Source organism: Amia ocellicauda, chromosome 12, assembly GCF_036373705.1.
Source record: "Amia ocellicauda isolate fAmiCal2 chromosome 12, fAmiCal2.hap1, whole genome shotgun sequence".
NCBI classification, from domain to species: domain Eukaryota; kingdom Metazoa; phylum Chordata; class Actinopteri; order Amiiformes; family Amiidae; genus Amia; species Amia ocellicauda.
In genome coordinates this window covers 27,685,336-27,701,829 of record NC_089861.1, presented here as the reverse complement: position 1 = coordinate 27,701,829, position 16,494 = coordinate 27,685,336, and the positions used below count along the sequence as shown (strand labels likewise).

General features: G+C 44.0%; 1 protein-coding gene across 4 annotated transcripts in view; it reads right to left on the bottom strand.

The window, feature by feature from the left end:
• The window catches only part of gramd1a (GRAM domain containing 1A), a 49,306-nt gene extending 33,577 nt beyond the window's left edge, over nucleotides 1-15,729 (bottom strand). For 2 of the 4 annotated variants that reach the window (XM_066719144.1, XM_066719145.1), the window contains exons 1-2: nucleotides 15,193-15,332; nucleotides 7,817-9,395 (exon numbers count right to left, since the gene is read on the bottom strand). In XM_066719144.1, the coding sequence (XP_066575241.1) occupies nucleotides 7,817-8,169 (353 nt within the window). In that variant the 5' untranslated portion in view covers nucleotides 8,170-9,395; nucleotides 15,193-15,332. Of the gene's footprint in view, nucleotides 1-7,816; nucleotides 9,396-15,192 lie in introns of all 4 variants that reach the window. The other 2 variants (XM_066719146.1, XM_066719147.1) reach the window with 2 other exon arrangements.
• Nucleotides 15,730-16,494: the final 765 nt, after the last annotated feature.

The following is a 16,494-nucleotide window of genomic DNA, read 5'->3' as shown; positions in this document are numbered from 1 at the left end:
AAATCTGCACATTTAGCAGTTAGAAATGGTTAGCTCAGTGAAATTCAGTTTTAAGATGTCATTTGAATGGAAATACACTTGGATCCCTGAGAATCAGGTTTGAAAACTTTGACTCATGTGGATTATGAAATGCAAGACTATTCTATTTATTCATTGAACCATTTCAGTTACTCCTAAAAGGAAATTGAATGGTACATAGCTGTTACTAGGAGTAGCACTATATTTGGGAAATACAGACCTCAATGCAAAACACGTTAGAAAACGTTCTCCTCTTTGTGAGATGCAGTGTCCCAGTTGAATAATGAATTTATGCAGTACAGCTGGCAAAGCTTCTGTGGAGACTGAATACACCTCTTGCTTGGTTGCCTCTTTCAAATCAATTGTGTCCGACCCTAATCCACACACTTTGTCCTAATAAACCCAGACCGGTCCAGAAAATATAAGCAACTGAAATGATTACATGAATAGCCAAAGCACAAGGTGATTTAGTTTTTTCTAATTATATAGGGTGTATAAGCAGTAGCAAAATCATTCACTTCCCAGCAGAGGGGAAGAGCAGAAATATTTAAGACAACTGTAGCTTCCCAAAGTTGTGTGGCGATGGCAGCCAGCAGTAACTGTAGCACAGCTACCTCCAGTAAGTGGAAGAGAATTATAGATTTTCATTAAAACACGATTACAGTCCTGTATGAGATTGAAGCAAAAGCACTGGGTTGGTTCAAGAGATTCAGTGGAACTTGACTGAGCACCAAAAGATCACATCTTTTACCAACACTCACTGAAACCAAAAATAGACTGGAAACCAAAAATAAAACTGGACTTCCTTCATTGGCTATAGATATGACCCTTTTATTGAAACTGTATTGTGAGAGCATGTACCCAACCCAGTGGATACTGTGTCATAACCTTGGTGTGGTCAACCCAGGTAGAGCATGCTAGAGTGAAAGGGGCTAACCATATACAATGTATTCAAACCAGGGTCAGGCAGCACAGTCTGCCAGGGAGCGGAGGACGTCCACATCCGTCGGCCCTTAATTGCTTCATGCTCTGATACTATAGCTTTAGATTAGCCAAATCAGTAAGGCTCAGTGAGTCAACATAGTGGCCAATCCAGGGCATGGAGTCTCGCCCTGCCATTAGAAAGCCAAAGCAACCTGGCTGGATAATATATTTTTGTTTGGGATATCAAGCACTAAGCTATGGGGTAACCTGTTTAACATATATGCTCGGCACAGCAATTAAAGAGTCGGTCTGCCCACTTGTATCAGGACTCGATGGATGCTAGGCAAGCAGGGGCATGTCTTTTCAATCCTGGGACCTGAACAGATGGTTAAACACTGTCTGCAGATTAGGATTACCAGAGCCTAACCTAGTGAGCTTGACCAGAGGATTGAACAATGTCTTGCATAAGAGAATATCTTGAGAATACAGAGAATATCTTGCATACAAATATTCCATAATGGAAAGTCTTGCATAAAAATTGCAGTGGTTTATGCCAAAACCGAAAGACAAAACTAAACTATGTCGATCCCCATTGAAATTTAATAAAAAATAAAATTTCCTTCGTGTGAGTGCTGTGCGGATGTTGCCCACACAGTGATCCGAGGCATTAAAGATCTCAACCCTTGACAGTACGGGCTCCCAAACCAGATGTAGTACATTTGAGGCAAGGCTTGACAATGGTTAAGGGAGAGAACAGCTTATGACCTCCACCACAATACGAAAGACCCGAAGAGAGTCCCATGTGTCTTTGCTTCCATCAGTCCTTAGCATGCAGTACAGGTGTGTGGATTCAGAGGAGAAGAGACAAGGCAGGTGTGCTCTAGACAATGTGCGCTCTGCGAGGAAACTGAACTGACGGCTTCTCGGCCCAGGAGTGAGAGCCAACTGTGAGAGCCTGCTGTACAGACAACTCACTCTGTTCTCCATAGACCCCACCTGGAATCACACATGGGTTCAGCCTCCACTCTCCCTCCAGGAGCTGATCTGCTCATTACGTATCTAACTGGGACATGTTCCCAGAAGTCAGTTTCTCCGAATTTTGGGTTAAAGAATAGAAGGAAAGGAAAAAAAGGTGATTCTGGATAATCTGACAGCAGGCATTTTCATATTCAAGTAGCAGGAGGTTAAATTTAGGGCTCAAATTTGGCGCTTATTTTTGATCACGAGGTCTCTTTGTTTTTGGAGATCATCCAAAAACTCAGGAATACAAAAATAAATGGTTGGTTTCCTTTGTCCTTCACGTGTTTCGATGTGGCTTTTGATCTCGTCTCGCCACTACAGTTAACCAGTAAAATGTCATGGTCACGGTCACCCCTCCAGGTCGTTTTTGTTTTTCTCCTATGCCTACCCCACCCCTTAGCACAGACAGAGGTCCACTACATTGCACTTAACTTATTTGTATGGATGGATCCTTATTTTGTACAGATTGTATTTACTACACTTTGTACTGCTTTGAAAATGTCTGTGAAATCTAAATGAAAATGTTCCCATAATTAGGATGCATGCATCTTAACAACAAGTTTTCAGGCAAGAATCTATGAGGAAATTGAGATTTAAGTTCTAGTCATACTGTATTGAACAATGGAGGTAGAAAACCCTACACATGCTTGCAAAACAAAGCAATAGAATACTCGTAAGCCTGAGGACTAATATCTTTCAAGTCATGACCACAGAGAAGGAAGCATGGCTTTCATTTGAAGGTTAATGCTCATAGGAGCTTGGGAACTGTACAGCGAGTGACCCAGGCTTAACTATCATTGAAATGCAGTATCTCGAAAATGTTCTGCATTGAAATGTGGTGCCTACAGCTGTAATCCTGCACTGGGGGCTTTACCAAAATTACTGCTCTTGTTACTTGTAATCCCATTGCAACCCCTCAGACCCAGGGCTGAAAGGTTACCTAATCAGTCAATCGAGTTTCGGTAGCTTCTCTCTCAACCAGCAGTAAGCAACTGCACCAGTTTAGGGGGGAGGGTCTGGGGGGGGGGGGGTCTGCAGCAGAACACTTGGCACTGATAGGCCACTGATGACATCTGCAGAAAAGTGGGGAGAACACTGATTGGCTGTTGATGACGACATGCTTTAGAAAGCACAATAAGGGAGCTTGGAGACACTCCCCCTAGCACCTCCCCTCTTACCATTACCATCCCATCCCCCTGCTCTCTCTCTCTCTCTGTGTCTGTATGTGTGCGTCTGTCTCTCCGTCTACCTTTTGCAGTTTCCTCTCTCTGGTCCTAGCATGTTTGGCTGGTTTGCAAATCCGCTGGGGCCAAAACACACCCAGGTTTCTAACAGGGAAAAACGCCCTGTCTGGTGCTCTCCCCAAGTTACTTCATGAACGAAGCTGGATCTGTGACCTAATCTCATCCTTTGTAGCCTGATTACAGGGGGAGTCCATCTCAGTTCCAGAAGAGGGGGGAGGCAAATGTTGTGTGGTTTTCATCTCCAATCCAATCTCTCAGCTAACAAAACTGTACAAATGTACACTTCTCCCCAGGCTGTCTGTCGTCAAATCCTGAGTCAGCAATAATATATTACACCATCCACTGCAAAATACAATAGAAATATCTTAAAGATGACATATGGAGACTACTATTAAAGTCACTTGGTAATTGAGTACTTGGCAACATAAACCAGAGACCACTGTAATCCTCAGGGATCACCGATTGTCACTCCTAGATTTATAGATGAACCTGAATCAATGCTTCTGGATTTTTTTTTCTTGCCATTAGCGAAAGCTTTTATCTCACATGACACATGCACACCTGCGATGTGACTGAGAGGCTGGGGTGGAGAGCGGGGAAAATAATACATTTATGGGGTCTGGAAAGGTTAACACCGCAGCCTTTTTAACCAGTATAAGTTACAGCTTTAAAGACAAGCAGACTGTCTGCAAAAATAAAATACACCGATTCCTAATCAGCAGACAAGGACGAATTCCAGTTTAGCACTACAATCAATAATAGTGCATAGTTGCTGTGTCTGTCTCTGTAGCTCAAGTCTGTAAGTCGGCATCTCAGTAGCTCCAGAGGTCTCTACACAGATTTGCAAGTATGAACACAGTAGGCTATTGCTGTTTTTCAGCCTTTTCAGAGCACTTTACAAAGTCTGCATAGTTCTACAACAAGGGAATGCATCTCTGATGGATTTCTGGTTCTGAAGGCATGATTGACACTCAGGCTATGGACACTGTGATGCATCTGTCAGTCGATCCATTCCTGCCAGGACAGGTTTTCGGTGAAAAGTTTAAGGTGGAGAGAGATGAGGTTTCCCCACCACCCCCCCGGACAATTGCGGTCATCTCATTTGATTACAAAGCACACTGGAGACTACACAAAGAAAATCTCACTGTGAATCATGTTCAATTCAAATGTTTCAATTGAAAGAAGGACTTTTTCCTCTGTTAAGTAAAGCTGGACTCATAACATTGCAAATATTATTAATATAAGAAACTGAGGCTTTGGAATACAATGTCCACAGTTTGCCTGATGTTTCTATCCTTACTTATTAAAAGGGGGGAGCTTCAGCATAGAAAGAATAGCTCCACAGATGACTTCCTATGAACAAAGGACGCAGTGGGGCAAGAGAGGCGAAGCACTGAACTCATCCCATATCCCTTTTCAGACCACAACGTATGGGTTTGACGAGGCTGATATAAGCCCCAGGACACACAGGCCTCCTCCCCTGTAGAGCTGCTCTCACGGCCGGTGTGGAAAAAGTGCGTGAGCAGTACAGTGACCGGGGGTGACTGCTTCGTACAGTGAAAAGCTGAAGAGATCGAGACACGCTGAAAAGCATTGGAGTGGAGCGAAGAAAATACGCCGAATTCACTTCCAACTGTTATTCGCACAGGACAGGTTTTCAAGGACACACCTTGGTCACAAAAAAGGAACTACATGCCAAATTTCACTGTAAAGCAGAAGCCTATTAATATCATAATCTCTTAGTGTTTAGACCTTTTTATTTTAATCACTGTATGCAGTGCTGAAAACAAATGAGGAGCTTGCATTTCAATTCACATTTTGCAAAACCTTCTTTAGACTAAGCCAAGACAGCAACAGACCATGGCTCTTCCTATATTCAGTTAGTTCCTGAGTGCACGCCCGCTCCACACAGAACCCTATGTTTTGCCGGCTTGCACTGAAGTTCTGCAACAACGGCACAAATTTTTATGGGAGCGTGTAAATCACTATGGAGCTGCCCAGTGTGATGTGACTGATTGTGCCAAGCATGCAGAGACCATTGCTGCCGAACTAAATTAACAAGAGTCCCCAAAGCATACTCTGACAGCTGAGGAGTCTCAACTCTGGGCAGTCGGACCTCTAGGATCGATAACTCCCATCTTGACTATAAAAGGCAGCAAGTTTCATCACTGCATCTCGGTACTCCAACTAGACTGAACTAATCTTTATTTGTGTGCAAGTGTGTGAGAGAGCATGTGTGTAGGTGTGAGAGTGTGTGTACAACGGTGTGCGAACGAGTTTGTTTAAAGTGCTCTGGAAGTATTTGGACAAGTGCATGACACACACATTGCACTGCGTTTTCTATAAGCACCTCTGAGCCAAATAGCTGCCTCAAAGGAATGCTGAATACAGCCGGCACAGATTTAAATGACAAAAATGATAAAACACCTTCTGCTAAGGCATAGCCCTACAAAAGATAGTGAGCAATGAGTTTGAGTGTTGTTTTTTATAAATGAAACAGCTAGCAGAGAAAATCTTTACAAACGCCTGAGTGAGTTACTGGAGAAAAGCAGTGCACTAACAGCACAAACTGCTTTAAACACAGGAAAGTTAATTAGCTTTAAATCAAGCAAGCATAACACAAGATCAGTCACACACCAATAGCAAAGGCACAGCACTAATGTGCAGTATGTACAAATCAATAAAGAAGCCCTTCATATTTTTCCATACATAAGTCTCCTAAGCAAGTGAAACTTTCATCACAGATGCCACAGTTCCTGCCCACCACATGTTAGTAACATACTTTTAGTGAGTTATGCATCTGTTTAGAAGTACGGGCTTTAAATATTAAACGGGTGATTTAAAATGTCTGATTCAAGATGTTCCAATGCACTGTCCAATACTGTACTGTAAGATTTGGAAATTCACCTGTCCGTCCTGTGACTGTTCCCTAGACAGGCCCCACATTCCTTCTATTCTGCCCTTTCCACACGAGGGCAACTTTACGAGTGGCAACTGTACACAGTTCGTGCTTTTATTGCCTCCAAGGCCACTTGCTGTCACCCGGGTCACTGCTGCAGATCACACCATGAGCAATGGCATACCAGCCTGTCCCTCTAAATGAGACATGGACTCACTGACTAGCACAGTAGCCCACCACAAGTTTTATTTTTATTGCCAGAACTGTAAGGACTGTGATCCCAGTGTTCTATAAACATGTCTTTATTGTGATGTAATATCATGGAATAACCCTGTAGGGGTTGCATATTTAGTACCAATTACAACTGGTAGAATGGGTAATAATCTATGTCGTTTAAAAAATAAAAATAAAAAAGTTAAAGGGGGGCTGAAAAAATGCACCTTAAATTCACAGAAGCTCTCGGTTACTCCACGCATTTAATATTTTTTCTCAGTTAAGCACTCAGTTGGGAAACTTTGCAGGTGATAACTTGCCTTGTTAATTACTCTTGACATTGTACCCAAAAATAAAAGCAGGCCCAGAATATCCGATCTGCCGTTAAGATTCATATCTCTAAACTCGACTAAGCATAACATTTCTGCACAGCCTCCTCTGCATTCTAAACATAGAAATGTCATCAGCCCTTGTCTCAAGCCACAGAGACGCATCGCAGAGAGGCCAGCACTAAAAACACAGCGAACTTTGCTTCTTAGCCCAAGAAACTACCAACAAAAAACCAAACGGTGCCGATTAATCCTATTAATATAAGGGGCAACATCCTTAAAATACATCGGCACACATCAATAAGCTACCCTAAAACTAGACTTGGAAACCGCATACCACAGAGAAGACTGATAAGAACTGGGGAGGATCACAGAGGAACTGTAGATGCCATAGTGGTGCGAGATCTGGTGAAGTCATACTGAAGAGAGCAGGTTGCAGCAGCTCCTTTTCCCGACACTCAGACACATTTCCTTCAAGTCTATTTTGTTGGGTACATAACTTACAATATGCCCGGTTTGATGGTAGCTTCTAACAAAGGCCACATCACACCTTAAGAACCAGGAGCCCAAAGAAAAAGACTGATTGCCGATACAAAACACAATAAAAACGGCGACACGACAAAGCAGGAGACAAAGTTTCAAGACTATTCAGTACATTAGTACCTGCATGAGTTGTGTACACTCTTACCCCTAGTCCTGACAGCATGTTGAACCATGCAGGATTCTCCTGCAGGAATCCTGTGCTTTCTGTGTTTTCAACCCAGCTGCAGCCTGGGACAGACCTGAGGATTGACACTGCTGCTGAATCAGTAGCGAACAGGATCATAACCAAGGGAGAGAGAGCTTACAATAAGTACACACAACAAGGAACACGCCTAACAATATTCATGACTTAACTGAAATGTTTGTGCCATACTCCGCGTTGCAGCTACACCAGAGCACCCATGTTTACAGTTCATACAGCGTCGAAAATCAATGGGACTACGAGCCTGTTTGGTCGTGGCTTTAAAGGCGCTGCTACTTTGCAACGATCTTCATTTCTAATTCATCAGCTTGTGGAGAAAAACAATAAAGAACTATTTAATCCAACAATTCAAATATTTTTATTCAGGATTAAAATTATACCACTGTATACGACGTATAGTCTCCCACAACTACCAGGAACCAACCTGCATTCGTCGCTAACTCCTCCTCCTTCTGCGGTCAGCTCCTTGCGTTCCCGATGCAGCCATTTCCGCAGCAGGGAGCGCCGTCGTCGCGGGGAGCCGCTGGGGGAGGAGCAGCGGGACCAGGTGACTGACTCCTCTTCGCTGGATTGGCCCATGTCGGCAACTGGGAGTTGCAGGAGGTTGGCCGACTGGCCATCCCGGGCGGGCGAGCGGGGCTTTCTGAGCCGTCGGGGCCTGGGGCTGGGCGAGCGAGACCAAGCGTCTGTGTCGGAGGAAGGGGGCAGGACGTTGAGAGTGGGGATGAGGAGGGAGTCAGCCACTGGATGGGCAAAGCGAAGCTCTTTTTGGGACATTTTCCCCCAACAATATATAATTTTTTTTAACTAATAAATAAATAAATAAATAAAAATCTCACGCCCAGGTTATACAAACAATTTAAGTTCCAGAAGTTCAAATCACTCCCAAGTTAAAGCCCACTATCTTGCCGTTGCATACTCCCAGGATAAGCCTGTTATATTCTGCTGCAACTCAGGTGTACAAACGGGTAAATCTCCAAAAGCTCTGACCTAAATACCAGGATGCACAAGGTACCCCTCCCACCCTGCCTTTTTAGACGCCAGGATATGCTTGTTATACTCATTCAGAGACTGTTTTCATTATCAGAGAGCTGGCTTCATTTCTCATCCTTTTTCCAAAAAATCTCCTCGTTGACCAAAAGCGTCACAGTCCAAGATGGCATCTGGAGAGCCCCAGCAGCTGCGGCGCAACACTGTTACTTTCACAAGCCCTTGAGTTTCGTTAGCGAAACAGGCTGCTTTTCCTGGGCCAGGCCACAAGCGAGAGGGAAAACCACAATGAAGGGGGTGGGGGCAGTTTCCTCCGAACACCTCGCGGGTTGAAAAAGCAACCAAGTCTTTCCTCAGTTTCACAAATGCCAGAACAATGAGTTGCTTATTGGCGTGGCACAGAGGGTGAGAGCAAACATTAAAGATTGTCGTTGTTAATTTGTTTTTTAAAATTTTAAGTTTTGCATGCTTCCTTCCCCCACAAATAGCTACAAGACTCAAGTGTGAAAACCGCACTACATATAGCCGAGACTCCACTTGTGTTTGGTGTTAGAGAACCCAGCAGTTTCTCAGCACAGCAGTGTCACACGTGAAAGCAAGACCCTTTTCATCTTGGTGCCCCAGGTTGGAATGCGAGAGATCTGAACACAGAGGAGTTTGCCACCCCAGCTCTGTCATCTTCATTCCCATAATCCAAGTTTCCATTCCTAGAAGGGTTCCAGTAAGTCAAGGAATATGCAGCCCAAAAAATAAATCCACAGAGATAGAAATCAGACCCCCAGCACGGAAATGGCAGTCAGCTCTCTGTGGATCACTCCCCAGTCCCCCGCAGGGGACTCCGGTCACTCTGCATTAAGGTGCAGCGAATCCCCAAGCCAGGTTCCTGCGATTGTGTCTCAGTGGGGCGGCGGTCTGAGCGGCTGCCTCATCACTGTAAAAGCAGAACTCGACATCCTCCTGTTCTTAAAGCCGTATGGAGAGCTGCACGGTTTGAACCATGGTGCACCACCAAACTGCGAAAGGGAAGACAGATCTGTTGACAGCGCCTGGGCTCACAGCAGTGGTTTTTTTGGTTTTTCCGTAGCAACTACAGCTCATGTCTCAGGCCACAAATAGACAGATGTTTATAGAGATACATTTATTTTTACAAAGCATGTTTAGTCAAACCTGCACAAGTACAGCATGAACTTGGAGACAGGACAGCCCACCTCTACGCACTGGATAATCAATATAGTATATCTAATTTGGATGACACTCAGTTCAAAAGCCACAGCACTGTTCTTACCCGGTATGCATTCAGGGGTTCGACTGAACACAATCAGATGGCCTCGGTCCAGGAAGGCACTTGCCCAGCTATCAGATCCTGCAGCAAACTGATCTGTGAGCCTTGCAATACACGCAACTTTTAACAGTGGTGTCTTAACCCTTGAGAAAGACCGTTTCAACATCAGGAAATTTCTGCACTGCAGAACTTTAACAGTTTGTCCTGATGCTGAAATAAAGGCGACCTTCTCGATTTAATAGGGCTAAACATCGTCAAGACACATGTTATCTTCCCTGCAATGCACTCCTGGCCCGTGCAGTAAAATAGTCTTGGACAAGGGTGTCTGCCAAGAAATAAATATTAATAAAAAAATTATTATTATTATTAGTATTATTATTATTATTGTCAAGCATTGTAACTTCCAGTACAGATGAGATCTGATTAGCACAGAGAGCTCAATATCTGACATGTCAAAATAGCGTGCTGTTATTGCTCCGCAAATTTCAACATCAAAGAGATGGAGTTTTAGATCTGAGGACCATGCAAGGGCAATGCAAAATAAGTAATATACATACACACATATATTATATGTATGTATATGTATATGTATATATATATATATATATATATATATATATATATATATGTATGTATGTATATATATGTATGTATATATATATACACATACATACATACACATACATACACACATATATATACATACATACATATATATATGCACAGCAGAACCTGATAAAAAAGGCATCTCAGTACAAATCAAACTCCCACACACTGCTGCTTTGCAGACATTTTATCGTCTTATGCTTGGAACAGATACCACTACAACAGGCCCGATTTTCCATAGCTGGTCAAAGATTTACTCCAGCTTAAAGCCAGCAGTTTACATATGTAATCACTTACATTTTGTAGTTGTTTTGTTTGAATAGGCCACAGATATGTTTATTAATTACTGTAACCTATACTGCCCGCACTCAGTTGGGAAAATCAGTCTAAGTGTAAATCTCATTTTGAAGTGTTGCTTGCAGGGTTGGGCTCAATTGCAGATTTTCCATTCCAATTCATCCATTCCAATGGCAGAAATAACTGGAATTGGAACTGAAAAAGTGGACTTGATCGCTGAATGAAAGGAAATACAGAGAACTTAAATCAGCACCAAAGTCCATAGCTCTTCAGTGACACGGCTTTGACCTGTAAGACGTTCACTTCCTCCTCCCGCCACCCCCCCCAACGATAAGGCCCCAGCGTTTTCCGTTAGAAGACATTTTTAACTGGCAGGGGAAGTTAGAAAGACAAATTGAGCCAGATCCTTGGGGACTAAATATATAAAAGCAGTAGCAGAAACAAAATAAATGAAATCTGAAGGTACAAGATTGAGCCTGATCCTGCTGCGCGCACCCAGAAGCCCACGCTGTTAGAGAACAGTGCCAACATGCACACGAGGACTGCGAAACAAGGAGAAAGCAGCAGACGAGCACAGCAGCTGGTCATGCGTTTCCAAGTGTCTTTTCAAGACAGCTGAACAAGCCTCTTCATCCTGACAGACTTAGTGTGTGCTTTCACTCCTCACCACAGACTGGGGGGCAGGGGGGAATATAATCAGACTGTTCGCCTGTTTGGCAGTTCTGTAACCTGCCCTGGTATGCGATTGAGATTACATTCAGGGCAAAAACATTCTGGAGAGGTTGAGTAGCAAGTGGGACAAAAAAAAAAAATTCTAATCTCAAAAAATAAAGTAAAATAAATATCTATTAATAAATAAAATCAGGACAAGAGACTTACCAGTCTACGGTCTGGGGATTTTCATCTGTGATTAAACTTGATCTAATCTAATTAAGACATTAGCTGCAGGTGTATTTACACAAAACAACCCATTATCACGTACAAACCAGTAAGACAACAGCACACCACACTAGAAAAGGGCATCTGCCAATAGGTTAACAAAAATAATGTTTCCATTTTCTACTAGATCAGGACCTGAAAAGATGTCCACACAACTGTTAAATTATGTAAAATGCACACACACATTTTGCCACGTCTTCCATCTGTCTCCCCCTAGACACATTGCATATTTTTATACTGCGTAAGTTCAAATTCCTTTTAGAGATTTAACATCTTGATTGTCAGCAGCACACCTGGCTGGCAACGGACCAATCAGTGAAGTTTCAGCTACTTCCAATTAGTCAGTATAGGAGAGGTTACGGTTTAAGCATTTTCATTTCCCATTTCATGTTGTGAGAATTACTGGTATTAATCAGCATTTAAAATATATTCATTGATTATTTCTATTAATTCCATATATGGACTTTTTTTTGTGTTCCATCTATGTTCTAGTTTTCAGTCAAGCTCCCTAAACTTTATCTGCTACTAAATACCTTCATTTTTTATGTCTCCCTTTATTTACAGCAAAAAGGCCCAGTCACCTTGAAGATTAAGGCATCATACTTTGGCTGATACACAGCTTGTGTAAATTGCTGGAAGGGCCCCTGTCCCGTTTAAAAGCCGGTACACCCTTGACTGGGTTAGGCCACACAGATGAGGGCGAGAAAATGGCGAGATCAGGCCCACGTCCAGTTCCCATTGAAAGCCCTGTCAGGAAGCCAATGAGGTCACTTCCCTCTCTGGAACAGTGGCTTCTGTTTGCCGAGAATCCCAAAGAGCTGCAGAACAATGTTCCCAGCTAGGCAACCATGCTGTGTAAAGCTTAGCCACCTTGGCACCCCAGCACAGATACCCCCCAGCCAGCCAACTGCACAACTGTGAGCGCAGGGTGGCAAAGGGCAAGAGACAGATGGTACTGCCAAGAAGAGGAGGCTTTACTTTTCAAGACAATTCCAGCTGTTTCTTGTTTCTTTATTCCCCTCACCCAGATCTAGGTACTGGCTTACAACTGAAAGGGTTTTAAATGAAGTCCAATGTTTTGTTGAAACTGAAGAGAGAACATTATGTGCGAGAGTCCAGCATGCCAAATGTTGTGCTGCCAGTGGGAATTGCTGGATTTCAGGACCATGTTGCTACCCCAGCTCGGCCGTGTTCATGTGTTCTGCTCTTACATTATGTTAGTAGTTAGTATAGGTACTACTCCAGAAACAAATACCATCCAAAAACACTGCTCACAGTTTCGTGACAGGATGTTATGCCATGATAGACACGCACCTCTGAATGTGGAAATTCTCTTCAGCAAGAAAGAATGAAGAGAAAATGTGACCATGTACCACAAGAAATAGATTCGATGATAAAGGCAAAGGACAAACTATTCCCTTAGCCCTTAAAGGGTTCATATAAATCTATCAACACATTACACAATTCTGCTTACTTGTCAGGACCCCAAATGATTTAATAAGGTTTGATTGTTTAATTTGCCTCCCAGAGGGCAATTTTAAACGGTGTATTAAGTCAATATGTGCCTGTCATTTCAGATGCTTTCCAAACTCACTCTTCCTTAACGTAACAAATGCATAAAAGGAAGGGACTCTGTGAGCTCTAGCACAGACAACCATTGTGCTCACAGACATCTAGGAATATTAATAGATTTTGTACTACAGGAATACTTTCATTTTTATTCAGGGGGGGAATGGTTTCCAGAGCCTCAGAAATGACAGGTGGGTGTATAAACTCAATGGTTTCAAATAATTTATTTATTATAAAGCTCATCCCAACCATCTGGATTTTAGAAAACAACTTAACTCACTGAGATTGGCTTCATCATTCAAACCACCTCAATCCTATTATTTTCCCCCAGTGATTTCTCAAACAGAGTCCATCTCTGCACGTGGGGGAAAGCACAGTCAGCCATTTTTACTCCTGCTTCCCTCTGGCACACAGTTACTTTAACAAATGCAGTAGATAATCAATATCATAAATTTAACAGGTGCCAGGTGGCATAGTGTCCAAATACTCTGACTTCCGGCCTTCCCTGGCAGTTCGAGACCCATAGGTCAAGCCTGTTTTGTCATTGTTGATTTTCCCCCTGGCCTCTTATTTGCCCTGCCTCATTGAACAAGGCAATCGGAGCACAGCTATGTTTGCTCAGTGCACAGCAGCCACAATCTCTTCAAGCCAGGATTATTTAAAGCAGCACTCTCTATCTCCAATAACCGCTCAATAAAGATAAAAGCATGTCAAGCACACTTCAGTCAGGTGTTTCTCTCCCTCCCGGCTTTTTTTTTTAATTGGAAGAAGCAGCTCGTGTCTCACCTGGAGTGGAGTAGTGTGGTTTTGGGTCAACTGCAAGTCCATCCTAAATAGATGACTGTTCTTCCAGCTACTTATGTTATCGTACAATGATGGATTGGATGAAAGACATTTCTCAGCACCCTAAAGAGTTCTGTCGATACTGTATACAGACTAAAAAGCATATTGCAAGAGATGTTAAAAAGTACACAACTCTCACACACACTACAGCGGCCAATCACCCTAAACAGCCTGTGGGAGGAAGCCAGATCTGTAAAATTAGAATTGCCCGAAAATACAACAAAATGAAATAAAAGGCATAACCAATCTGGGCCTTTTGGTAAAGATTTCCCTCAGAGCTCAGAGGGGTTAAATGTATACATGAAGGTCAAGACTGTGTTTGCACATCCGCTGCAAACCACCCTTTATCATTGCGTAGCAGCACAAAGGATTAACCCTTAACTAGACAGTGCTAAAACTGATTTCAGAATAGCAGTGTCTACCAAACTACTGTATGGAAATAAGGACGTTTTCAAGACCAGCCTACAACCGACACAAAGCCAAGACAAGCCAGACAGTAGACATGCATTGACTTGCACGGAGAAGTATGGGCTGCCCAAAAAACAAACTGCAGATCTGCGATGATCTAATATCCACAGACAATGGTTTATGTCAGATGCAACTCCCTTTACCATAAATTGACTTTTTTTTCCTCTCTCTAAACACAACTCTTTATCTTCCCAAAAGAAAGTGTTCCCTCTCCCAGAATAATACACAGAAGCCCAGGACAAGGACAAGACCGACGGTATGAATGACAGACAAGAAAGTACCGTCTCTATTAGTGAAGGGGAAAAACTACCCCATTAGCATTATTTACGGTTTATTCCAATTGTTAGAATTTTTCCTGCATACAAATCGAGGGCTCTCTCAATCGCTCCCTCAAGGGCTGCTTAAAATAATTACGCCTCGGCAGCCAAAGTTGTATTAATGTGCGTCTGTGTACAGTATTATACTGTTTTTCCCCAGGCAGAGGCCCAAAACACAAAAGGTCGCGTTCTTTGTAGCGCAGACGTCCGCAGTTCTGCGCAGATCTACAGAATCCCGTCGACCCCATTGGTGGAGCCGCGCAGATACCCGCAGGTCTGCGCAGCACGAACGCGACCAAACGTGTCATTTCTGGGCACTGATGTAACCCGGGGAGGAAAGAGAGCTTGCGCTGCGGACGGAGAGGCGCAAAGCCGCAGCAAAGCAGCTCTTTGTGTCGGTTTGCAACACAGCGGCGTTTACAATATCGGTCATCGCTTGCGTAACAGCCCAGTCGCAAAACTTTGCAAAACCGTTTTTGTGCGCCCTACCTCCCGGCCGAAGACGTGCATCCATTGCGGCTCTCCTGCTCGGCCTCGTACACTAAGCGGGTGACGGTTCGGGAGGTGATGAGCTCCGTTTTGTCGCAGGAACACATGAGCATCGTCCCGGTCCTGCTCCCGCTGGCGGCGTGCAACCGTACGTGGACGGTGTCGAGATGCCGGGCTCCCCCACAGCCGCGCAGAGAATAGCAGTCCCCCCTACAGGCGCCCTCGCTCGCTTTGTTTTTCATATGGAAATCTGGCCTCTCCACACAAAGCGCACTTCTCCCAGCTGGCCCGCTCCCCCGGCCAACAAAAGCGGGACGGCGAACAACTTTCGCAGGCCGGGGATGTCCCCCGAAACGTCCGCCGAGGGAAACGATCAACGCCAACGCCGCCCACCCGGAGCTGTGAGGAAATGAGCCGGGACGCGCACGACCAGCACGGTCAGTGGGGTGACTGGGGGTCGGGGGAATGGGATCTCCCACCTCCGCGGCATTTGACACACCCCTTCCCGAAAACTTTTTGGTCTCGCCCGTCCCGTGGAAAACCTTAAAAAGTAACGGGGGACGGGGACTGCGGGCAGGCCACCTGGAGCACCAATCCCGGGCGCGGATTCGCATGTGGGCGGGGCACAGGTGTGGGGAGAGCCAATGAGGCGAGAGCCGTCGGCCCGGGCGAGGGTGTTCCTCCTGCTATTTTGGGAAGCGATAACATTTGATGTGTTTGTTGGGCGAGATAGGCGATTTACTTGTTTTCAAGAAAACACAATTATTCAGCTGCTGTCTGCGGTGTGTTTCTGGTGTGTTAGTTAGGCTCTCAGCGAGATAACGATAAGCCATAAACCTACATTTGGTTGAGAACTGGGATCATGCAAGCCGGGTTAAAGCAATGATCAAACTTTTTCAAATACTCCTTGATGAATAGTATCGCAAGGTTACTTTTTGTTATCAGTGAACTGTATCTTTGGTTTCCACCATACTGAGAGGCAACTGAACTAATCAGAGCCCCAATGTTGTATTATCTGATAAGATAAGATCTTATTACCTATATAACAACACCCCAAGTAATATATATTCCAGTTGCTACCAATACGTGCAAACCAAGCTGAGAAAAGAATAGGTGGACTCAACACCTGAAATGGACTCTAACAAATTGGGATCTCATACAGGGTCTGAAAAAACAGGCAATTCGTAAATAAATGCACCAACATGCTTAGTTAAGTGGACAGATTGGGACCATCAGCTACTCTATTGGATCTGGGCTTGTTCTGCACAGCAGGAGCTACTGACACCGACTGTGTGTCAATGT